The sequence below is a fragment of the Phyllobates terribilis genome, unplaced genomic scaffold, assembly GCF_046119375.1.
Source record: "Phyllobates terribilis strain yellow unplaced genomic scaffold, ASM4611937v1 Scaffold_7__3_contigs__length_470593459, whole genome shotgun sequence".
Classification (NCBI taxonomy): Eukaryota; Metazoa; Chordata; class Amphibia; order Anura; family Dendrobatidae; genus Phyllobates; species Phyllobates terribilis.
The window spans coordinates 62,498,930-62,524,308 of NW_027362767.1; the positions used below are offsets into that span (position 1 = coordinate 62,498,930).

The 25,379-nt window shown below is 44.2% G+C and overlaps 1 protein-coding gene across 1 annotated transcript; it reads right to left on the reverse strand.

The window, feature by feature from the left end:
• Nucleotides 1-473: 473 nt before the first annotated feature.
• On the reverse strand, nucleotides 474-25,379 carry GPR132 (G protein-coupled receptor 132). The gene is made up of 2 exons (XM_073637512.1): nucleotides 25,061-25,379; nucleotides 474-2,064 (listed from the first exon to the last, which is right to left on the reverse strand). The coding sequence occupies exon 2, from the start codon at nucleotides 2,047-2,049 to the stop codon at nucleotides 934-936; it is 1,116 nt and encodes a 371-aa protein (XP_073493613.1). The 5' UTR covers nucleotides 2,050-2,064; nucleotides 25,061-25,379; the 3' UTR covers nucleotides 474-933.

Here is a 25,379-nt window from a genome sequence, read left to right on the forward strand (position 1 = left end):
GACAGCGGCATTTAACTGGTTAACAGCCGCGGATGGATCGCGATGGACGCTCACAGGCATCACGTGACCCCCCGCTGCAGCCGGCTCTGACATCCACTGATGTCACGTCAAGTTCTGGCTACAGCCGGGCGTGACTCACTGCTGCGTTCCATGGTGGATGTTGGGTTGTGGGCAGGGTTACCCTGCACGTCACACCCGGCATCCACCGCGCGCTTTCCCTCTCCTCATTCATTGGGAAAGCGCATGGTGGATGCTGGGTGTGAGGCGTGGGGAAACCCCGGCCACAACCCAGCATCTACGGCGGGGACCGCGTCACGCCTCACTTGACGCGATATCAGTGGCGAATCACGTGATGCCTGTGAGCGGCCCGCGATAGTGCCGCTCACAGGCAGTAACTGCAACGCACGGTAATTACAAAAACCCTTATGGCCCCTGGGGGAATACATTGAGGGGATAGTAAAAAGTAATGGACATCTTCTTTAAAAAAAAACAAAAAACTAGAAAGTTTCAGCCGGATCTGCCTGTTTTTGCACTCTGCTCCTCCACTTCATGAATTTAATAGGAAACTGTTATCTGACCTCTAAGTGAGCTGGCAAATGGTCTTGTATTAGCCAACACATATTTTTAGCCGTTTTTCAGACTGAATGACCAATAAGTGGAGAAAGAAGCCGATTTCTCAGAAAAGATATATTACAAAGTTTCTTATATTTGCCTGTATTATTGATTCATGCCAAGTATAATACGACAGTGACAAAGTAGCTTATGAGACCTCGGTAATACTTTAGTTGAAATTTGCTCATTGGTGGATTGGGTATGGAAAAAGAGCAGTAATGGACATTTACATATTTGTCATGAAAATAAATTACATAAATAAGATTAAAAAAAATCCCAAGCATCACAAATAAGTAGTATGCGGACAAATCATCGTTTGGATCAATTCCTCTGCAGTATATCTGTTATCCCAAGTCCACTGTGTGTCGAATACTCTTTCTCCAAATGTTGATCTCTAGAATTGTGAATGTTGGGATTGGTACTGTCACTCCTGGTATTGATAGAGAATTGTCTTCTCCAACCCCTCATTCCGCGACAGATATCTTTCCGTACGTTTTCGCTGACTAGTACGTAGATGAAAGGGTCTGCCACACTGTTTACAGTGACCAGGCAAAGAAATATAGAATAAGCTGTATAAATCTCCTCTTCGAATTGACAAAAGTCCGAATTCTCATTTACATAGTAAGCAATACCCCGGATGAGCAACACAAAGTGGTACGGAGCGAAGCAGATCATGAATATGATTATTATGGTGATAGCTAGATACTTCACTTTGGTCTTCTGCTGATCCGTGAAGCTGCCACTGGTCTCGATCCTCTTTTTTATTACAAAGTTGGTATACATCAGAGTCAACAGAGGAATCAGAAATCCAATGAGGAACCTAGCAACATAAAAATGAGCTATATATGACGGTATAGGCAAAGTTTCGAAACAAGTACTTTGATTGACCGTTTGGACACCATCTCTGATGATGAAGACTGGGGAATGAATAAGTGCCACCAAGCTGAAAAGAACCACAGTGACCACCATGGCAATTTTTTGCCTCCTTACCCCTCTGGACTCTAAGGCGTATTCCACCGCCAAGTAACGATCCACAGAAATACAACAGAGAAGCAAAATGCTAATATATATATTATTGAAAAAAATATATCCAGTAATTTTGCACGCCATTGGTCCCCAATGCCAGTTATGGTCATTTTTCACATACAGGATCCAAAGGGGAATTGTTGCAAGGTACATAAGTTCGCTTAGAGACAAGCTGAACAGGTACACAGCCAGCACGTTCTTCCTCCATATTTGTAAGAAAGTCAGCCATAAGGTCAAGACGTTAGCCGGGATTCCAATGACGAGGACAATGCTATAGAGTATGATGACAAATAGGGCACTGTCATCATAGGGAGGATCGCACTGTTGTAACTCAGTCGAGGAGTTGTTCGTTTTTACTATTGAAATATTTAGGTTCAAGGAAACATTGCCTCCTGCAATTTCTGGCTTCATCTTTGGCTACTGGAACTGAATACACAGAAAAAAAAAAGTTAGATAAACGAGGACAAAATAAGCACAAATTCAGTGATTGTCATGGTGAAGTCATAGGTTGTGCAGGATCAGAAATATAGCTGCTTTCTTCTCAACAGCGCCACCCCTGTCCATGAGTTGTGTCTGGTATTACAGCTCAGGTCCGATTAAGGAAATGGGGCTGAACTGCAATAACAAACAATTTGTCAGGGAGTATGGACATCGTAGAGAAGGGACCCCGACTTTGTACCCCCTTGTATAAAACATTAGAAAGTGCTGACTGTATTAAAGGTCTGTGGCATGACAATCCTACTGGCCAGCAGTCTCGAATTTATCAGGGCAGTCCAGCGAAACGCAAAAGAGGTGAGGTTCAGTAAAATAATGCCCAATAGTTGGCATTTTGGTGAGTTTTTGGTTGATTTGAGGGTAGTTTTGGGCTGTTCTGGTGGCAGGGCTTCAATGTCTTGAATTTTGCATTGTAAATTTTGGGAAGTATGGACAACGTCTTTACAGGGATTGCCCGGTTTCATAGTAAAATGACGTAAAAGTTTAATCAGCCTTTATCTACTGCCCCTCCACTGCTCCCTGCTTGTGTTTGTTGACAGGTCTGCAGCAGTGACATCCTGACTACATCACATGACCGCTGCAGTCAATCACTGGGCTCAGCGGTTATGCTGAGGTAGATGGCCCAATTACACTGTGCCAGTAATTGTCTGCAGTGGGTCATGTTCTGTAGACACAACATCACCACAGTAGCCTGTCGGCAATAACTGAGAAGAAGCAGAAGAGGGGTGTCATTTTACTTGCTAATAGGGAATTAATGCTAATTTTGTTATTTTCATATTAAGCCTTTAGGACTTAATATGTACAGTCAAACTAGACAATCCCTTTAAGAGCTCATGCACACAGGTCTATTACAGCTCTATACAACCTACAATTTGTACATAGTCTTAAGACAGTAAAAGTCTATGCCGCTGTACTATTTTTTAGGAGTGAGGGTCTTTAGTTTAATTTTGAAAAAAAAGGTGGTATGCTCCATCTGGAGTATTCTAGGTGGAAAGCATTGCTGCGGGAGGAGACTATCTCAGTAATACTAGTTCACTGAATGGCAGCACATGGAGTGCCTATGGCTCTAGTCCATATACTCTATATGCCTATACACCGTGCACACGCTTCTGCAATGCAATGTGCTGAAGGAGGTGCGATAAGTAGGGATGAGTAATCTGATCATTAACAGTTTCTAGGTCAAATACTAAAAAATAATTCCGATAAAATATGAATCTACAATCATCATTTCCTCATTTTTTTTTAAGCTTTGGGTGTGAGAAACAAGTTATAAATGTGTGATAATTCAACCACACAAAATGAGATGAAAAATATATCTGTGTACCTGTTATATCTAGACACTTGATGTCTTGTACAACCTATTCTACATATCTTTTGAGGAGCTGTGTCATATGTATGAGTAAGAGCACCCCTAGAATGTTAAAAAAAACAACAACATAGTATTTTGTGAGTTTAGGTAGGATAGGGAATGTGAACTTAAAGGGAACCTGTCACCAGGTTTTCCCAATAAAAAGTAGGGACACCATTTTTAAAGAGGTATTCTCATCCCCCAAATCCTATCCCAATATGTAATAGGTGTAATAATAATAATACTAGCAAATACCTCCAATTAGAAATGTAGTATAGTTTTTCTATACACAGGCCAAACAGTTCAGTGCAACTTCCTGCCTTTTTCATCTCTCTCAGACCTCCTTTTCCTTGATTTGATAGCTCTGGCTTTACAGGCGCAAAATGAGGGTGGAGATCAATAGAAGCCAAGTAGGTGGGAAATTCGTTGAGTTGCTTGGCCATGCCTAGGGTACACCAAGCGCCTGAGCTTGTTTGTTGTTTGGTGCTGACAGAGTCCCTTTACATTTTTCTGAACAATTTCCCAAGATCTTTTCCTTGCTGTACAGTGCCTTTAAGACCATATTTTTACTAACCTCAGCTACATATTTAACTGTTTTTGGAAAAGCCCTAGAAAAGACAAGGCTATAAATAAGAATGTCATATTCTTGGGAGGTCTGTGTTCTGTTTATCCAGCAGTAAGTTTGTTATGTTTGTATTGTAGATATCATATTCACATAAAGGTCATCAATCCTCTATGAAAAACAAGCTGCGATGTTTCACAAAATATTTGCATTGGTGAACTTCTCTATTATAATAATGTTGTGCTAAGGAATTCTTAAATTTCCCATTATTTCATTTTCTATCATATTATATTACACAACATGGACACAAGTATTGGAATATGCCTTTTAATTATTAAATTCAGGTTTTCTCCTCAGTCCCATTACCACAGGTGTATAAAATCCGCCCCTCGCCATGCAGTCTGCCTTTCACTAACATGGGTGACAGAAGGATACCAGCGCGGTCATGTAATAGAAGCCATTGGGGTAACAAGTGACTTCATGACATTTCTTCACTCCTAAATCTTCCTCAATCATCTGTGAGTGATATTGAGAAGTGAAAGGAACCTCAGCCACAAAGAGACCCCGTAACGTTACAGAACAGGGGGCAGAGTGCTGAGGAGCAGAGGACAGAAAAATCCCCAACACTCTGCTGACTCCATATCTGCAGAGTCCCTGTGGTCTCGCCAAGAGCTTTATGGCATGGGTATCCTTGGCAAAGCAGCTGCATGCAGCCTTTCATCACCAAGTACAATGCCAAGCGAAGGATGGAGTGGTGTAAAGCCGCCACCACTGCATTCTGGGGCACTGAAAACGTGTCCTATGCAGTGATGGATCACACTTCTTTATCTGGCATCTGATAGACGAGTCTGAGTTTTGCGAATCCCAGGTTAACGTTACCCAGCTAACAGCATTGTGCCCACTGTAAAGTTTTTTTTTTGGAGGGGGTGGGGGTGGGGATAATGAGTTTGTTTTTCAGGGGTCGGCCTCGGCCCCCTAGTTCTAGTAAAGGGAAATCTTAATACTTCTGCACAAGACATTGTGGACAATTGTAGCTTCCAACTTTGAGGGGACAGATTGGGGAAGGACATTTTTTGTTCCCCGTGACTGTGTCCAGTGCACAATGTCTACAAAGACATTGTTGGGGGAGTTTGGTATAGAAAAACATGACCGGCTGCACAGAGACCCGACCTCAACCCCTTTACACACCTTTTTGATGAATCAAAATGGAGATTGTGTTCCCGCCTTCTCCCCAACTTCAGTCAATACAAAGATGTTCAAAAAACACATTATTAATCCAGGCTGAGGATAAATGGTATATAGTCCCCCCTAAGTAAATGAGCCAAATAGATAGTGGAGTACCCCCATAGCAGCAATAAACTAGAAGAGCAAACAAAGTTGGAGTAAACAACCACCAGGCAAAGGGATCGATAAAACCACCTTTTATTTGATCAAATAATTAAAAAATTCATCACCAATAGAGATATATAATGAAAGTCTAACAAGGAGAAAAATGATTGGCAAGAAAAAGCATCTCAATCCAATGCAGTACATTGTGCTTTCTCAAGGGTAAGTGCGACCTCATTATGCGCGCTCACCCTTCACCATATTAGGTGAGCGCCGATCTTAATAGCGGGGACCGCAGCTCACATACACAACACGAAATGTGCGTCGGGGCAGATTCTGGTGGTCGCATCTAATATATTATTGGTAAGCACTACATGGCATACTGAGCAAATACAGTGGCAACCAAAAGTTTTGCATTTTTTTTAAACGTGTGATTGCTTCTGTCTGGTTGTTGTGATGCCATTTTCCTGGTGATGAATGTAAAGCGCATGAAGTTGTCACCATGCAAGACCTTAATTTTAACCAAAATGCTTTTGAATATAGGTATGGTCATTTAATTAAAGAAAACTGACTGCCAAAAGTTTTGCATATACTATTTATTGATCACAACATAGAGAGTAATTCATTGTTTACAATGCCATAACTTAGTATTTTGTAGCATAACCTCTTGCTTTAATTATTGCATCATACACGCGGGGCTTTGAAGCCACTAGAGTATTCAAGACATCTTGAGGGATCTTGCTCCATTCCATTTGCAAATCTACAAACAATTCATCTTTATTGCTATGGTACGGGCCCCAACTCGTCGCCCTAACTCATCCCAAAGGTGCTATATAGGTTGTAAATCAGGTGATTGGCTTGGCCTTTGCAACAGGCGAACATTTTTCTTTGCTAACCAATTTTTTACTAAATTGGATGTGTGCTTAGGATCATTGTCTTGCTGGAATTTCCATCCTTTGCCTACTTTGGTTTTACCATGTGACAGCATTACATTCTCCAGTATATCTGTTAGGCCGGTACGCAGGTGAAGGGCTTTCTCGCGGCGTCCGGCCAGGCCCTTTCCTGCTGGTCAGTATTTGTCAGCATTTAGGTTCCGTTCTAGGGATTCTAAGTGTGGTTTCTGCTCATGTGCCGCTAAGCCACGCCCCCTTGAGGTCATGTGCCACAAAGTCACGCCCTTGAGGGCATGTCCAGCTAAGCCACGCCCCCTTTCTGGCATGTGCCGCTAAGCCACGCCCCCTGCTGTCTGGTACAGCATGGTTAGTTGTCTTGGGGGGCTGGGGCTGTCTCTAGTGTATTTAAGGGCTCCGTGGGCTCCGACCCGGTGCCTAGTCTATCTCTTTCTAACCTGGGGTGAGGTCTCTGGCAGTAAATGCAGTGTGTGAGTCATTGTCAAGGGTTCCTGCTGAAAGCTCCCTAGTCATCCTAGCCATCAATTAGGGCTAGGGAAATGCTGTGAGCAGCACGCTCTACCGTGTCTGTTCACCGGTTGGTGTCCACGCCACGGAGGCGTCCTTGCTACCGACCCAGCATTCCAGGGTCCGCCATTGTATGTGTGGTCACACTGCCGCTTTTACACCCATGTGTTGGGTGCTGCAGAGATCCTCCCTCTCTTTAGGAACTTAGGTTCCAAGCCTTTCCTGGCCTGCAGCTATCTGCAGCTCTATACTCCGCCATCTAGTGCTCAGGCGTTTCATGCTGCCAAATCCTTCCTGCTCTGCACAGCCGTGTCTTGCAGTGCTGAAGTTTATTAGTTTCGTTTCTGGAGTGTTGTTAACTCCCAGCATTGTACCTTGTTTTGTTACTACTTGTGTGTGCACGTAACACACTAGTTCATTTCTTTCTCTGTGCTTAGCTGAACATTCCTCTGGGACTCAGCTGCTGCAGCTCCTCTGCAGTCCGGTGGACCCCGACGTGTCCTTTAAGTTTTATTTTATTTCGTTAAAGGACACGCCAGCGTAACAATATCCTTGTACATGGTAGCATTCATATTTCCATCAATTCTATGCAGAGTGTTAATGGCAGATTCAGAAAAGCAGCCCCAAACCATGACATTGCCACCACCATGTTTCACTGTAGGTGTTTGGTACCTTACATCATTACATTTTCCAATGGTTGCCATCACTACCAAACAGATTGAACTTGGATTCATCTGACCACAACACCTTAGACCAATCTGTCTTTTTCCTTTGGATGTGTTCTTTGGCAAACTCAAGTCGGACCTTCCGGTTCTTTGCAGAGATGAAAGGCTTCTTGACAGGAACTCGTGCATTCAGCCCTCCTGCTCTTAGCACCACAGTTTGACGACTCACTTTGACCCCATATTCTTCTTTCATTTTGTGTAAAATCTGTACAGCACTTTTCTGGACATCATATACTGACTTTTTCTTAATAATGTGATCAACTCTGGAGAAAGTTTTCGGTGGTCGTCCACTTCTAGGTTTGTCAGCTGTTCCATAACCTTCTTTTTCTTTCTTTAACCCCTTTACCCCCGAGGGTGGTTTGCACGTTAATGACCAGGCCAATTTTTACAATTCTGACCACTGTCACTTTATGAGGTAATTACTCTGGAACGCTTCAACGGATCCCCCTGATTCTGAGATTGTTTCTTTCGTGACATATTGTACTTCATGATTGTGGTAAAATTTCTTCGATATCACTTGCGTTTATTTGTGAAAAAAACGGAAATTTGGCGAAAATTTTTAAAATTTTGCAATTTTCAAAATTTGAATTTTTATGCCCTTAAATCAGAGAGATACAGTACAGACCAAAAGTTTGGACACACCTCATTTAAAGATTTTTCTGTATTTTCTTGACTATGAAAATTGTACATTCACACTGAAGGCATCAAAACTATGAATTAACACATGTGGAATTATATACTTAACAAAAAAGTGTGAAACAACTGAAAATATGTCTTATATTCTAGGTTCTTCAAAGTAGCCACCTTTTGCTTTGATGACTGCTTTGCACACTCTTGGCATTCTCTTGATGAGCTTCAAGAGGTAGTCATCGGAAATGGTTTTCACTTCACAGGTGTGCCCTGTCAGGTTTAATAAGTGGGATTTCTTGCCTTATAAATAGGGTTGGGACCATCAGTTGTGTTATGCAGTAGTCTGGTGGATACACAGCTGATAGTCCTACTGAATAGACTGTTAGAATTTGTATTATGGCAAGAAAAAAGCAGCTAAGTAAAGAAAAACAAGTGGCCATCATTACTTGAAGAAATGAAGGTCAATCAGTGCGAAAAATTGGGAAAACTTTGAAAGTGTCCTCAAGTGCAGTTGCAAAAACCATCAAGCGCTACAAAGAAACTGGCTCACATGAGGACCACCCCAGGAAAGGAAGACCAAGAGTCACCTCTGCTTCTGAGGATAAGTTTATCCGAGTAACCAGCCTCAGAAATCGCAGATTAACAGCAGCTCAGATTAGAGACCAGGTCAATGCCACACAGAGTTCTAGCAGCAGACACATCTCTTCAACAACTGTTAAGAGGAGACTTTGTGCAGCAGGCCTTCATGGTAAAATAGCTGCTAGGAAACCACTGCTAAGGACAGGCAACAAGCAGAAGAGACTTGTTTGGGCTAAAGAACACAAGGAATGGACATTAGACCAGTGGAAATCTGTGCTTTGGTCTGATGAGTCCAAATTTGAGATCTTTGGTTCCAACAACCGTGTCTTTGTGCGACGCAGAAAAGGTGAACGGATGGACTCTACATGCCTGGTTCCCACCATGAAGCATGGAGGAGGAGGTGTGATGGTGTGGGGGTGCTTTGCTGGTGACACTGTTGGGGATTTATTCAAAATTGAAGGCATACTGAACCAGCATGGCTACCACAGCATCTTGCAGCGGCATGCTATTCCATCCGGTTTGCGTTTAGTTGGACCATCATTTATTTTTCAACAGGACAATGACCCCAAACACACCTCCAGGCTGTGTAAGGGCTATTTGACCAAAAATGGAGAGTGATGGGGTGCTACGCCAGATGACCTGGCCTCCACAGTCACCAGACCTGAACCCAATCGAGATGGTTTGGGGTGAGCTGGACCGCACAGTGAAGGCAAAAGGGCCAACAAGTGCTAAGCATCTCTGGGAACTCCTTCAAGATTGTTGGAAGACCATTTCCGGTGACTACCTCTTGAAGCCTATCAAGAGAATGCCAAGAGTGTGCAAAGCAGTCATCAAAGCAAAAGGTGGCTACTTTGAAGAACCTAGAATATAAGACATATTTTCAGTTGTTTCACACTTTTTTGTTAAGTATATAATTCCACATGTGTTAATTCATAGTTTTGATGCCTTCAGTGTGAATGTACAATTTTCATAGTCAAGAAAATACAGAAAAATCTTTAAATGAGGTGTGTCCAAACTTTTGGTCTGTACTGTATCTCTCTGATTTAAGGGCATAAAAATTCAAATTTTGAAAATTGCAAAATTTTAAAAATTTTCGCCAAATTTCCGTTTTTTTCACAAATAAACGCAAGTGATATCGAAGAAATTTTACCACAATCATGAAGTACAATATGTCACGAAAGAAACAATCTCAGAATCAGGGGGATGTGTTAATTCATAGTTTTGATGCCTTCAGTGTGAATGTACAATTTTCATAGTCATGAAAATACAGAAAAATCTTTAAATGAGAAGGTGTGTCCAAACTTTTGGTCTGTACTGTAAGTTACACTTTACTCTGAGAACAGGTGAATTCCATGGCTACCTCTTTTTGGCTTTTGCCTGACTTTACTCTCAGAATAATAAGCTTCCTGACATCTGGTTATACATTTGGCTTTGTCTTTGCCATGTTTTAACCTAAAACACACACACAAAAAATATATATATGTGGCGCCCAGCTGCGCTTGGTACCACAGATCCTGGAAGAGTGCATTGATGGAATCCTCCACAAGAGGCCCCCATAAACATTCACACATCTCCACCTTCCACCTCAGACCAGCTGTCACGGGTGTGTCGCCACGAAGATCGTCACGATTACACAGCCTGACTTCTCGCAGCTGACTTTTTGGTGCTTTGTGTTTTCGGCAGTGAGGGAGTTAATTCTCTCTCTCTCTGTGCTAGACGAGGTTCAGCCTCGCCCAGCTGCAATCAATGCTGCTGTAGTGAGTCTCCTTCAAATGCCTGCTGGTCTGTTTGGGAAGTGTCGGTGAAAGCATTTCATACAGACTTACAGAGCGGATCGTGGTATTTGGAGTTTCTGAGATAAGTGTATTTGGAGTGTTTTTTCCCTTCCTCGCTTTATCATTTATCTCCTTTCCCGTTGGTGTTCCCTCTGTTGTAGTTGTGTAGTTTTTGTATGCAAGGTGGTTTTGGTTTTTCCCTTGTACTGTCTCGTTCGTCTAAGTACTGTGTGTGGGCATATTATTACTTGTCCTCTTTTGTTGTGATCGGGGTCCTTCTCAGGACTAGATTACTTAGGTGCAGGGATCCTCAGGAGGTAGGGGTTACGCTGGCGGCCTGGACCTCTGTACCTTTAACAGTACCTCCAGGTTGAGGGATTAGTCAGGGCCCCAGCTTAGGGTCAGCTTAGGCCCCCTACCTCCAGTATACAGAGACAGCGAGACATTTTCACCGACCCACTTAGTTTTTCTCCAGCTACCATGGATCCAGTAGCCGGTCTAGCTCGGCAGTTGCAGAGTTTGTCCATGGAGCTGGCGGACGTTAGGTCCAAGGTTTTGCATCCTCAGGAGCAAGCCGGACCAGAACCTAAAGTAGCTCTCCCTGACAGGTTCACTGGGGGGCGGGACAAGTTTTTTGTTTTCCGGGAGGCATGCAAATTGTACTTTCGGCTGCGGCCTCGGTCATCGGGGAGTGAAGAACAAAGGGTGGGAATTGTCATCTCGCTCCTACAAGGGGACCCACAATCTTGGGCGTTCTCTCTTCCCCCGGGCTCCCCGGCTCTCCAGTCAGTGGATAGGTTTTTCGCTGCTCTGGGACTCGTATATGATGACCCAGATCGGATCTCCCTTGCTGAGTCTAAGTTACGTAGGATCCAGCAGGGAGATCGTCCGGCGGAGGAATTCTGTTCGGAGTTCCGTAGGTGGGCCACGGACACCCAGTGGAATGACCCGGCTCTTAGGAGCCAGTTTTGTCAAGGTTTATCCGACAAATTACAGGATGTGTTGGCACAGTATGACTCTCCCGCGTCACTGGAAGCCGCTATGGCCCTGGCTATTCGCGTTGACAGACGGCTTCGGGAGAGGTGCGGGATAACTCGACCCCCTGTGATGACTCCACCTCCTACAAGGTCCCCTCATATGGTGGTTCCCCTGGTCAGTCCAGAGGAGCCTATGCAATTAGGAGGGACATCATTTCGGGGGAGGGGACCGGTGGTGCGCCATAAGACAGGAAGGTGTTTCTTCTGCGGGAGAAAGGGACATTTTATTGGGGGGTGTCCATCCCGTCCCTTGCAGAGTGAAGAGTCGTCGGAAAACTGTTGATCCCAGGTTGTGTGGTGGACGGCAATCTGGGAGTAGGTATTTCGTCCCTAGGTTCGTCTCAGTTTCTCGTACCGGCGGAGGTGGTGGTGGGTACGGGAACTGAGAGGATATCTGTTCTTCTGGATAGTGGGGCCGGGGCTAATCTGGTTGATGCTCGGTTTGCCCGGGTTCAAGGTATGCGATTGAGTGAGTTGGCTAAACCCATCCCCATATTCTCGATCGATGCCAGGCCTCTCGGTCAGGGAAGTTTTTTGCAAGCTGTGCATGACGTAAAACTTCAAGTGGGGGCGATACATAAAGAACTGTTGTCTTGCTACGTGTTGGAGGGTCTTCCCACTCCTATAGTGTTGGGCCTTCCTTGGTTAACTAAGCATAACCCGGTTATTAATTGGCAAACCAGAGAGATAAGCCAATGGAGTAAATTCTGTAATAAAAACTGCATGAACACGGTCATCGGTGCGGTTACTCCTTGGGTCTTACCTCCATTTCTGGCGGACTTTGAGGATGTATTCTCGGAGAAAGGGTGTCAGGAACTACCTCCTCATCGCGAGTATGACTGTTCTGTAAAACTGCTCCCTGAGGCCAAGTTACCTAAAGCTAGGTTGTATAACCTTTCTGGTCCTGAGAGGCAGGCCATGAAGGATTATATTTCAGAAAGTCTGGCTAAGGGGCATATTAGACCTTCATCTTCACCGGTGGCTGCGGGGTTCTTCTTTGTTAAGAAGAAAGATGGAGGCCTACGCCCTTGCCTGGATTTCCGTGAACTTAATCGGATTACGGTCCGAGATCCGTATCCACTCCCACTTATTCCCGATCTCTTTAATCAGATCGTGGGCGCCAAATGGTTCTCTAAGTTGGATCTCAGGGGGGCGTACAATCTGATTAGGATGAAGGAGGGGGATGAGTGGAAGACGGCGTTTAACACTCCGGAGGGGCATTATGAGAACCTTGTCATGCCATTCGGTCTGACTAATGCCCCGGCGGTGTTCCAACACTTTGTTAATGACATTTTTCGCCGCCTGGTGGGACAGTTTGTTGTCATATATCTGGATGATATCTTAATTTACTCGCCGGATCTGGTGTCTCATCAGGAGCACGTTAGGCAGGTGTTACAGATCTTGTGGGATAATAAACTGTATGCCAAATGGGAAAAGTGTGTGTTCGCCGTACAGGAACTCCAGTTTTTAGGCTTCCTGGTTTCAGCGTCCGGTTTTCGTATGGACCCTGGGAAAGTGCGGGCAGTTCTTGAGTGGGATCGGCCAGAGAATCTTAAGGCACTACAACGTTTCCTGGGGTTTGCTAATTATTACCGGAAGTTCATTCGTAATTTCTCGTCCATGGTTAAGCCTCTCACAGACATGACTAAAAAGGGGACGGATTTTTCTAGGTGGTCTGACAAGGCTTGTCAAGCATTCTCCTGCTTGAAAAAATGTTTTGCCTCGGCACCCATACTCATTCAACCTGATGCGTCACAGCCATTCATTGTAGAGGTAGACGCTTCCGAGGTAGGGGTGGGAGCAGTATTGTCACAAGGTTCGTCCCCTGGTAAGTGGCATCCGTGCGCCTTTTTCTCTAAAAAATTGTCGTCCGCTGAGAGGAATTACGATGTCGGCAATAGGGAACTCTTGGCCATTAAGTTAGCTTTTGAGGAGTGGCGCCATTTTTTGGAGGGGGCAGTCCATCCGGTCACCGTCATCACCGATCACAAGAACCTGCTATATCTGGAGTCCGCGAAACGTCTGAATCCCAGACAAGCTAGGTGGTCATTGTTTTTTACCAGGTTTAATTTTGTCGTTACATATCGTCCTGGGTCAAAAAATGTAAAGGCGGATGCCTTATCTCGCAGTTTCCCTGGGGCCGGGAATACGGACGACCCGATTCCTATCCTTCAGGAGGGGGTGGTGGTTTCGGCAGTATGCTCTGAGCTGGAGGAGGAGGTATTGGAGGCTCAGGGGGACGCCCCTGTTGGACCTCCGGGGAGACTGTTTGTTCCAGATCAGTTGCGACAAAAGGTGATCGAGGCACACCATAACTCAGTTTTGGCAGGACACCCGGGGAGTAAAGCAACTGTGGATCTCCTCTCGCGTCGGTTTTGGTGGCCTAACTTACATAAGGAGGTGGTAACTTTTGTCGCGTCCTGTGGGGTTTGTGCGCGCTCTAAGACCTCACATACCCGTCCGTCTGGGGCCCTCTTACCTTTGAAGATCCCGGAGCGTCCTTGGACTCATCTGTCTATGGACTTTATTACGGACCTCCCTCCATCTTCGGGTAAAACGGTCATACTCGTTGTAGTGGACAGGTTCAGCAAAATGGCACATTTTATCGCTCTTCCGGCTCTCCCTAATGCTAAAACTCTTGCGCAGGTGTTCATTGGGGAGATTGTGAGGCTTCACGGGGTACCCTCCGATGTGGTGTCTGATCGGGGGTCTCAGTTTGTGTCCAAGTTCTGGAAGGCGTTTTGTGCATGGCGGGGGATGCATTTGTCATTCTCATCGGCTTTTCACCCTCAGACCAATGGTCAGACGGAACGTATGAACCAGAGCTTGGAGACATATCTCCGGTGTTTTGTGTCAGAGAACCAGGAGGACTGGGCTTCTTTCTTACCTCTGGCAGAGTTTGCTCTTAATAATAGGCGGAGCGAGTCCACTGGTAAGTCCCCGTTTTTTGGGGCATATGGTTTTCACCCCCAGTTTTGTACTTTCAGTAGGGGGGGCTCTTCGGGGGTTCCTGAGGAGGAACGATTTTCCTCATCACTCGCTTCAGTATGGAGAGGGGTGCTGAAGAATCTGAATACTATGGGGAACCGATACAAACGTATGGCTGATAGGAGGAGAGTGTCTGGTCCGGACCTAAGTGTGAACGATCGGGTATGGTTGTCTACCAGGAATATTAAACTTAAGGTTCCCTCCTGGAAACTGGGTCCCAGGTTCATCGGGCCGTACAGAATCAGTTCTATTATTAATCCGGTGGCATTCCGTCTTGACCTCCCCCCTACGTTTAAAATTCACAACGTGTTCCACAGATCGTTGCTTAAGAGGTATGTGGCGCCGGTGGTACCGTCACCTTTACCTCCCCCTCCAGTGGTGGTCAATGGTAACTTGGAGTTCCAGGTATCAAGGGTCATCGATTCACGTTTTAATCGCCGGTCCCTTCAGTACCTGGTTCATTGGAAAGGGTATGGTCCTGAGGAGAGGATGTGGGTTCCTGCGTCGGATATTAACGCAGACCGATTAGTTCGGGCCTTCCACACGACTCACCCGGATAAACCAGGCCCTGAGGGTCCGGAGGCCCCTCGTAGAAGGGGGGGTACTGTCACGGGTGTGTCACCACGAAGATCGTCACGATTACACAGCCTGACTTCTCGCAGCTGACTTTTTGGTGCTTTGTGTTTTCGGCAGTGAGGGAGTTAATTCTCTCTCTCTCTGTGCTAGACGAGGTTCAGCCTCGCCCAGCTGCAATCAATGCTGCTGTAGTGAGTCTCCTTCAAATGCCTGCTGGTCTGTTTGGGAAGTGTCGGTGAAAGCATTTCATACAGACTTACAGAGCGGATCGTGGTATTTGGAGTTTCTGAGATAAGTGTATTTGGAGTGTTTTTTCCCTTCCTCGCTTTATCATTTATCTCCTTTCCCGTTGGTGTTCCCTCTGTTGTAGTTGTGTAGTTTTTGTATGCAAGGTGGTTTTGGTTTTTCCCTTGTACTGTCTCGTTCGTCTAAGTACTGTGTGTGGGCATATTATTACTTGTCCTCTTTTGTTGTGATCGGGGTCCTTCTCAGGACTAGATTACTTAGGTGCAGGGATCCTCAGGAGGTAGGGGTTACGCTGGCGGCCTGGACCTCTGTACCTTTAACAGTACCTCCAGGTTGAGGGATTAGTCAGGGCCCCAGCTTAGGGTCAGCTTAGGCCCCCTACCTCCAGTATACAGAGACAGCGTGACACCAGCAGAGGGAGCCCTTTAGGGATATAAATAGGGAAGGTGGAGCTAGGCAGTTCAGTTCCTCTGAAGAGTTCCTGCAGTAGAGAAGCCTGAGAGAGGTTAGTCTGCAGTGGAGCTCAGTCTAGTTTAGAGAACTCAGTTTATAGTTCAGCAGTGGAGCACGAGGCTCCTGCTAGCTAGATTCAGGGAGCTCAGTGAGAGCTTAAGGTGTGCCGGCGCCATAAGATCGGTGAAGTGTGGCCAGCTGCCGTTAGTGTGAGTAGCCTAGTGAGGGCCCGAGCGTGGCCGAAGGCGAGTGGAAAGTGAGTAGCAGTGGGGGCAGAGGAGCTTAACCAGCTCACCCCGAAGCATTGACCGGACACCGGGTCCGAGCTTACAGGGATCTCTATGACCCAGTAAAGCATAACCGGAATCCCTGGAGAACTACAGGTCCCAGGTTCACCAGAGAGCTGATACGTAACAGAGCCAGGAGACACATAGGCCCCGTAAACTGGGAGCGTGCACTCCAAGAGAAAGCCCTACCACAACGTCAGCCGGTGCAGGACAGAGACAAAGTTAGGCCTAGCTCCAGGCAGGTCAGAAACTTACTAAGAAGAGGCAAGAAACAGGAGGCCCTACACCCGCTCATTGGGGAGGATCCTGATATGCACCCTTCACCCTACAGTGCTCCGGGATGTGCCTGAATTACCACCAGTAAAAGGTACTGAAGTGACTACTGTGTCCGTCCCCGTTCTTGCTCTGACCCAGCTGGGTCTCGCCTGTCCTGCATTCCCATCTCCGTACGCTGCCCTGAGGCCTAGCTCCACCTGTGGGGAGCTACACCATCGAGCTGCCTTATCACCAGCCTCAGTGGACTGCCGCAGCGCTGGTGATTCTCACCAGAAGCCACAGGTAGCGTCACGAACTTTCATAAAATTAACAAACAATCCCCTTTTTAAAGCTGACCCCAGGGTACGGGCCCGGGAGCCGACCACCGCTACATCCCCAAAGACCAGGCAAAGGCCCAGGTACCGAGTCGTCCCCATCCCCCTGGGCGAGTCATATATTTTAGGCAAAATTCAACTACCCATGGCGAAATATGCAAAACATTTGGCCCAGATAATGAAAACTAACACATAAAGGGATAAAACAATGTCAAACACAATTTTCTTCCTTATAGCTGACAACCATTTGCTTCCGATTTACTAAAATCACCAGAAAAATGGCATCACAACAACCAGACAGAAGTAATCACACTTTTAAAAAAAAATGCAAAACTTTTGGTCGCCACTGTATATAGCACTTTCTGAACTATTTCTATATACTTCTCCTTTGATTTTCACATGTTCTAATAGGGAACTAGTTATGATGGTGCATGCTAGTATGATTATTGATATGTACTGCATTGGATTATGATGCTTTTTCCTACCAAACATTTTTCTCCTTGTTAGACCTTTATTATATATCTCTATTGGTGATGATTTTTTTAATTATTTGATAAAATGAAAGGTGATTTTATCTATCCCTTTGCTTGGTGGTTCTTGTTCACTCCAACTTTGTTTGCTCTTCTAGTTTATTTCCCCAACATCAGTGTTTGACCTCACAAATGCTCTTCTGGATGACTGGGCAAAAATTCCCACACATGCTTCAAAAGCTTTGAAGACCTTCCCAGAAGAGTGGAAGCTTTTAAGGGACCAACTCCATATTGATGCCTATGGATTTAGAGTTGCAGGTCATAAAAAATCCTGTAAAGTGAATGTGTAGGAGTCCTAATACGTTTGTCCATATAACTTATCTTATAATGATATTATCTATCATACCATAAACTATAACAAGTTGGGTCATGAGAGAATAGATGAGCGTGCTGATGAAGTCACACGTAGGTTTACCACTGCCTACCCACACTTCCTTGTAGTATAGTGTTAGGTGTCTATCAACAGAGTCATAGATAAAACAACCCTAAATTTAGTTGTCTGCTCTAGTTTTCACAATTCATTCCCATATACCTTATTAGGATATGTTATGCTGATAGAGACGGTTCCCCATCTAGACGTTTTTAATTTGGTAGAGTTTAGAGCCAGTCTGATAATCTCAGGGCTTGTTTTTGTTCACAGTTGTAAGAGGTAGCAAGGGATTAGAAAATTAGAAAAACATGGTTGCATTTTTCTAGAAACAGCACCACACCTAAAGTTTTGGAGTTTTATATGTACATTATTGTCGATATAGCAGTTTGTCAAAAGAGTTATATTGAGAGTGATTTGTCTCTCCATGGTCCCTAGGATCTGTTAATGTGGTTTAGGATGAAGTCAGACGGCCGTATAAATCGGACCACAATGCACGGACTAGCCGGCGGCTCTCCCGACCCGAGTGGGAGAGCCGTTGAGCAGTCTGTGCATTGTGCTCCAATTTACACGGCCATCTGACTGCACCCTGAAAGGATTATTTTCAAATTTGTTAACATTTTCAAAACCTGTATTTGTTCAATTACAGTGGTGGCCAAAAGTATTGGCACCCCTGCAATTCTGTCAGATAATACTCAGTTTCTTCCTGAAAATGATTGCAATCACAAATTCTTTGGTATTATTATCTTCATTTAATTTGTCTTCAATGAAAAAACACAAAAAGAATTGTCCTAAAGCCAAATTGGATACAATTCCACACCACACCTAAAAAAGGGGGTGGACAAAAGTATTGGCACTGTTTGAAAAATCATGTGATGCTTCTCTAATTCGTGTAATTAACAGCACCTGTAACTTACATGTGGCACCTAACAGGTGTTGGCAATAACTAAATCACACTTGCAGCCAGTTAACATGGATTAAAGTTGACTCAACCTCTGTCCTGTGTCCTTGTGTGTACCACATTGAGCATGGAGAAAAGAAAGAAGACCAAAGAACTGTCTGAGGACTTGAGAAACCAAATTGTGAGGAAGCATGAGCAATCTCAAGGCTACAAGTCCATCTCCAAAGACCTGAATGTTCCTGTGTCTTCCGTGCGCAGTGTCATCAAGAAGTTTAAAGCCCATGGCACTGTGGCTAACCTCCCTAGATGTGGACGGAAAAGGAAAATTGACGAGAGATTTCAACGCAAGATTGTGCGGATGGTGGATAAAGAACCTCGACTAACATCCAAACAAGTTCAAGCTGCCCTGCAGTCCGAGGGTACAACAGTGTCAACCCGTACTATCCGTCGGCGTCTGAATGAAAAGGGACTGTATGGTAGGATACCCAGGAAGACCCCACTTCTTACCCCGAGACATAAAAAAGCCAGGCTGGAGTTTGCCAAAACTTACCTGAGAAAGCCTAAAACGTTTTGGAAGAATGTTCTCTGGTCAGATGAGACAAAAGTAGAGCTTTTTGGGAAAAATCATCAACATAGAGTGTACAGGAAAAAAAAGGGGCATTCAAAGAAAAGAACACGGTCCCTACAGTCAAACATGGCGGAGGTTCCCTGATGTTTTGGGGTTGCTTTGCTGCCTCTGGCACTGCACTGCTTGACCGGGTGCATGGCATTATGAAGTCTGAAGACTACCAACAAATTCTGCAGCATAATGTAGGGCCCAGTGTGAGAAAGCTGGGTCTCCCTCAGAGGTCATGGGTCTTCCAGCAGGACAATGACCCAAAACACACTTCCAAAAGCACTATAAAATGGTTTGAGAGAAAGCACTGGAGACTTCTAAGGTGGCCAGCAATGAGTCCAGACCTGAATCCCATAGAACACCTGTGGAGAGATCTCAAAATGGCAGTTTGGAGAAGGCACCCTTCAAATATCAGGGACCTGGAGCAGTTTGCCAAAGAAGAATGGTCTACAATTCCAGCAGAGCATTGTAAGAAACTCATTGATGGTTACCAGAAGCGGTTGTTCGCAGTTATTTTGGCTAAAGGTTGTGCAACCAAGTATTAGGCTGAGGGTGCCAATACTTTTGTCTGGCCCATTTTTGGAGTTTTGTGTGAAATGATCAATGATTTGATTTTTGCTTCATTCTCTTTTGTGTTTTTTCCTTGCAAGCAAATTAAATGAAGATAATAATACCAAAGAATTTGTGATTGCAATCATTTTCAGGAAGAAACTGAGTATTATCTGACAGAATTGCTGGGGTGCCAATACTTTTGGCCACCACTGTATATGCTATTGATTTTTCCTTCCCTTCTTTCAAGAGCCATAACATATTTATTTTTCCATCAATATAACTGTAGAATGGTTTCATTTTTGCAGGACAACTTGGAGTTTTGAATGACCCCATTTATGTTTATCATATAATGTACTGAAAAATGGGAAAATAATTCCAAATGAGGTGAAATAGTTAACCCCTTAATGATCTTGGACGTATAGGTACTTCCAAGGTCGCCTCCGCCTGTTTGACGCGGGCTCCAGCACTGAGCCCGCATCTTTTCCGGCACATGACAGCTGATCTGATCAGCCCCTAACAGCAGCGGGTGGAATTGAGATCCTCCTGCGGCTGTTAACATGTTAAATGCTGCTGTCAATCTCCGACATTTAACATGGCCGCACCGGAAGCGTGTCATAAGACCTGCCCATCGGCGCGCCCTTCACATGATCGCGGGGCACTGATGGGTTGGCATGACAACCCAGGTTCTGCAGGAGACCCTGTGGTTGTCATAGCCGATCTGCTATGAGCACCGCCCGCGACCATCCTGGTCTAGTTCCTGGCAGTGCGCCTAGTGTGTGCGTGCGCTGCCTTGTTCTAAAAGGGCCAGCGCGTGCACCTGCAAGATGGCCCCTAGCTATTAGCTGGGAGGCATTTTGTTTTAGGCTGTGTGCCCACGATGCGTTTTTGGTGCGGATTTGCAGTGCGGAAACGCTCCAGAAATGCATTGCATACCTTATCCCATGACTTCCTATGACATTGTGCAAGTTCTGTGCACATGGTCAGGATTTTTTCTGCGCGTATTTTACTCGCAGAAAAAATACGGACATGACCAATTCTTGTGCGTTTCTGCATGCGTATTTTCCTATACAATGCATTGGAAAAACGTATGGCAAATACGCATGCAAATACACGTCAAAACGCATGTAAAAACTGCATGAGTTTTTCTGCCAAGGAGATGCAGAAATGCTCAGGAAAATTTCTGCTTCATTTCTGCATCGTGGGCACTAAGCCTTAAAGGCACCCTCCCCAATAGGGGAGGGCTGAAGCAACATTAATTCATCAGTGAGTTAGGTTTACTGCTAGTGAGTTGTTAGGTCTCCTGGTCCTTGCGTGGTGGGTGCCAGAACCTTGAAGCCGCTCCGGAGGTACCTGAATCAGTATCCAAGAGAGAGACTCTGTTTCAGTAACTGTTCTACTCGTGGATCCTGAACTTATCAGTCTGAATGGAACCCAAGACCTATCCGTTCCTGCGTACCTCAGCAGCTGCAGTACCTAGGAGTGGTACCTGGTGGCTACCTGCAGCTCAAGCCTCACTCCACCATCAGGAGCTCCAGTGAACACCAGGTAGCCACTTAGCTACGCCCCTGCTATGGAAGCCTGGCCCTGTGACACAGTGGGTTCACAAACCACGTGCGCCACCTGCGTGCATAACAAAGGCCACATAGGATTAAAATTCTATTTTACCTGCAGATTACCAATATAGCTGCAGGTAATTACCAGTGCTTTTGATGACAGGTTGCCTTTAATATTTTTAAACAGACAATCATTTTGCAAAATAATGTTCTAGATTTTTGATGAAGTTCTCTTTTGTTTGATAGGAAATCATACTGCAGCTCCCCACAGCGCTGATGAGGTAAGCGAATTAACACTTTCACAACAGGAAATATGTACAAAGTCTTATGCTCATCTATAGTGTGTGTTAACCTAAATGTTTGATTAGTGATGTCAGGGAAAATGTAGTAACATGCCTATACCAACTATTCCCCGATTCATCAAGACTGACATTTTGCACAATAGACTTGATGAAAAGATCGGTGGAGTAAGACGCATCAAATTAATAGGCATGTGCTTCTTAATCAATTTCAGCTGTCGTACACCACCGCAAGAGAGATTATTCAGTCAAGTACTGGAATATATTACTGTCATAATTGACGCCACTTTTATGGGGTAAATTATCATGAATTTGCTGGCTGCTCTCGGTTGTGTCCCATAACGGGCGAAGCTCTGGCCAATTTTCAAAGAATTGGCAGAGCTTGCCAACAGTTGTTTAAAAATCGCCAACTTTTTTGCAGAAAAACTTTGCGACATTTCATGCAGTTTTATTCCAGAAAAATTGTCAAAAACTGCTTGATGCATGGAGGCCTTTGAGGCACCATTTTTGTCCACAAGCAATGGGCCAGTTTCATCAAGACTGGCATTGATCAAGCCGGTCTTGATGAGGGGACGTGCTGGAGTCCGATGTGCATTGTTCATGAACAGGTGTACGCCACTGTGTGCGCCTTACCACAAATCCTACTCCAGCACCTGCTGAACTAAGATATGTGACGTAGCGAATGACGCCGTTCGTCATGAATTTGATGAATGGTGGTCGCCATATCTCCTTCTGGCCATTTGTCAGAGCTGGGAGGAACTGGAGTGAAGATGCCAAAGTGACAAAATTTTGGCACAACTCTGATTTGCACCTAAATTTTGCACCTTTTCAAAGTTTTTTTTTTACGTGTTAAAGCTTTGATGAATCGGGCACTATGTCTCTTAATGCTGCCCAGACACCCACTGGCTTAATGTGGCTGAGCTGCAATACCAGATGCTGCCTGTGGACCAGAGAGGTGCTGTTTCTGGCAGTAAGATCAGATTACTTAGATCATGAAGGTGAATTCTTAAATACTATCTGTAAATATAAGATTTAGATGGGTTGTTCACTTAGGGAATTCCCTTTTTGTTATAAGGGTCCCCTGAAAATAAGCTGATGAAAGTTTTTTTCTGCTTCTGAGATCCCCGTTAATCAGCTTTAATTAGTGGGGAAACCCAGACAAAAATGTTCGGTTTCACTGTTGAACCACCAGAGAGGCAATTAGTCATTATAGGGTGCTCATTAAAATAAATGGACTAACGATGTCATTCACACCAGGTCCTCGAGGGAAAAATGAAACACTATTTGTAGCATGGTTTGTTGATAGGGTCCTGAACAAGGGAATATTAAAGGTTTAATCCCAACATTTAAAGTTAGGGCTTGTTCACACACTGTGTTTTTTCCGTGTGGTTTTCAAGGATGAAAAAAGCACTGCACTTAACAGTACCAGCAAAGTGAATGAGATTTCTGGAATCTCATGCACATGCTGTTTATTCTTTCCTGGGTATTTGAACCATCGTAGTGTTTTTTTTTTGTTTTTTTTTCAAATCTGCAGCATGTTAATTCGTTCAGTGTTTTTCACCCATTCTAATGGAATGTGGAAAAAAAAGCACATTAAAACGTGTATTTTACACAGTGTTTTCCTGCCTAAACTCTGGCTTTGGTGCATAAAAATCTGCTGCAAATACTCAACGTGCGCACAAATCTTTACTTGCAGATTGGTGGGGAGCTGTTGGGTATTTTACTGCCCTGTTCTCATGGTTCAGTTGGGGTCCCAGCTGTTGTTCCAGAGGCCCACCCATCTACGAGTAACTTTCAATGTTTAAAATAACTCTTGATAACTCAGAATGCCCTAACAGTATATCATCAGAAAATTGTCTATAGTTTAAATCAAGTTTTGTGTCATGTTTTTTTTCCTTTATCAACATCTGTATTAAAAAAGAGAAATTTTACAATTTTCACACCAGCCACTCGGGCTGCTTTCTAACTCTATCTTCCTATTGTTTTAGGAAATTCACAATTACATTAGTCACAATGAACAGACCTTGATCCTATCTTTTGTTTTGAAGCATCTAATGAGCATATGCAAAAGTCATTGTGAAGGGAGAAGGAGCAGGGGAGCTGTGACATCGCCTATTGTTATTAGTGCAATCTGTGTTATCAGGTGTCTATAGAGGTGTTACCTGTCACTGTCATCCTGTCTCTGCTGATAAGGAGTCTGCTGAAAACTCTTCCTGAAAGGACAGTATTAGTCTAAAATAGCCCTAGTGGCCAGTGGGAAAAGTGCAAGATTATAAATTTGTAATATGAAAACAAAAATTGCCAAATAAATACATGTAACACAAAAAAAATTATTTAAACACTAGGTGATTTTCTGATGATAGCTTCCCTTTTACCAGTGTTTTCTAAACCAGACAAGCCCTTCCCGCAGTGACAGACGGCAAATCTTTTGGGTTTTATTTGCAATTATTTTTCACCGACTTCCTCAATTTCTTTGCATTACATTGTCTTGATTATTGCATTGCTTCCTTATGATGCGCGGATGTGCTACATTACCGCCCTGTGTTATTTATTGCATGGTTGCATGCTTGGACTGCTGGACAAAAAGTGCGCAGGGTTTATGCGAACACCAGGTGGGCTGGGGGCGTTCTAGGTGGGGATGGGGGTTCCCACAAGGGGTCGGGGGTGGAACTTATTCTAATACATGAGAAATACAATAGGAGGGTGGGGAGTTTATTTTTTTTAGCTGGTAAAATGTGAGGGGAGACTACATTTACGTTTCATCACCCAGCATATTTATAGCCAGGACTCATTTTGTACTTCTAGCCGCTGTATGAATCAATTCTGTGCATGAGTAATACACTGGTGGAAAAAAATTAGTAATTCTTATGGGAAATGAAAATTAATTGAGGGGCACTGCCCTGTTCCACAGCACATGCGTTATTATAAACCAACAAATCTTCCTACAAGTGCTATTCAGTGACCCCAAATATTGGAATATATCAGTAATAATAGTAACAGAAACATGAAACTCATTTTCTTTATATTCTGCATTAATTCTGTTCCAGCAGTGACACCATATATCTACTATCTACATACCATGTGCTTTCAGATCGATGTGATAAGATAAAACTTACATCTGCCAAAGTGGATTTGGCTTGTCTTTTCTTTTACGGCATGATCTCATCTATAGCTTTACGTATTATTTTGAGCCTGGGACAACACAGAGACTTTGTATTGAGAAATATCTAATTTTAGTGTTACTCCTTGGACTGCAATATTCACTAGTTTCAAAAAATTCTAAACTTTCAATATAAAAAGTTTGTGCATACGTTCGGGTTACACAGGGAGAATCGCAGAGCCCTGACTTACTCTGGGGCTACACTGATACTTTTTTTTAGTGGGATTTTACAATTTTAACTTCCAAGTGATTACTGAAGTCCAGAGGATTGCATTGAGATCCATACAATTCAGTGCACTCGTCTGCAACTACGTGCAGCCCCAAGTAATGCTCTGTTACAACTGTGTAAGCCAAGTGCATGGAGACGTTTAAAAAGTACATACAAGACATAGTCAGTAAAAATGCATACCTCCTTCAGAGCATGTACCATTTCCACGCTTCTTCTCTTATTTTCCCTTTGCACTGTTTTATAGTATTGTTACTTCAGGTCTCAAACCCGTTAACACAACAGGAAGTTTCTCAGCGAAGCAGCGTATTGAATGGCTGCTCTCAGTAGACGATGAATAGGACTTTCCACTTTGTCATCTGGTGAACTTTTTTTTTTCTTTCTTCTCTCTCTGGACATTTTAGCTTCATTATCCGTTGCTGAAAATGTTTTTATTCACTACACAGAGTGAAATTCATGTGCAGTGCCAAAAGTTTTCAATCTTAGTCTAGATATGCAGTAA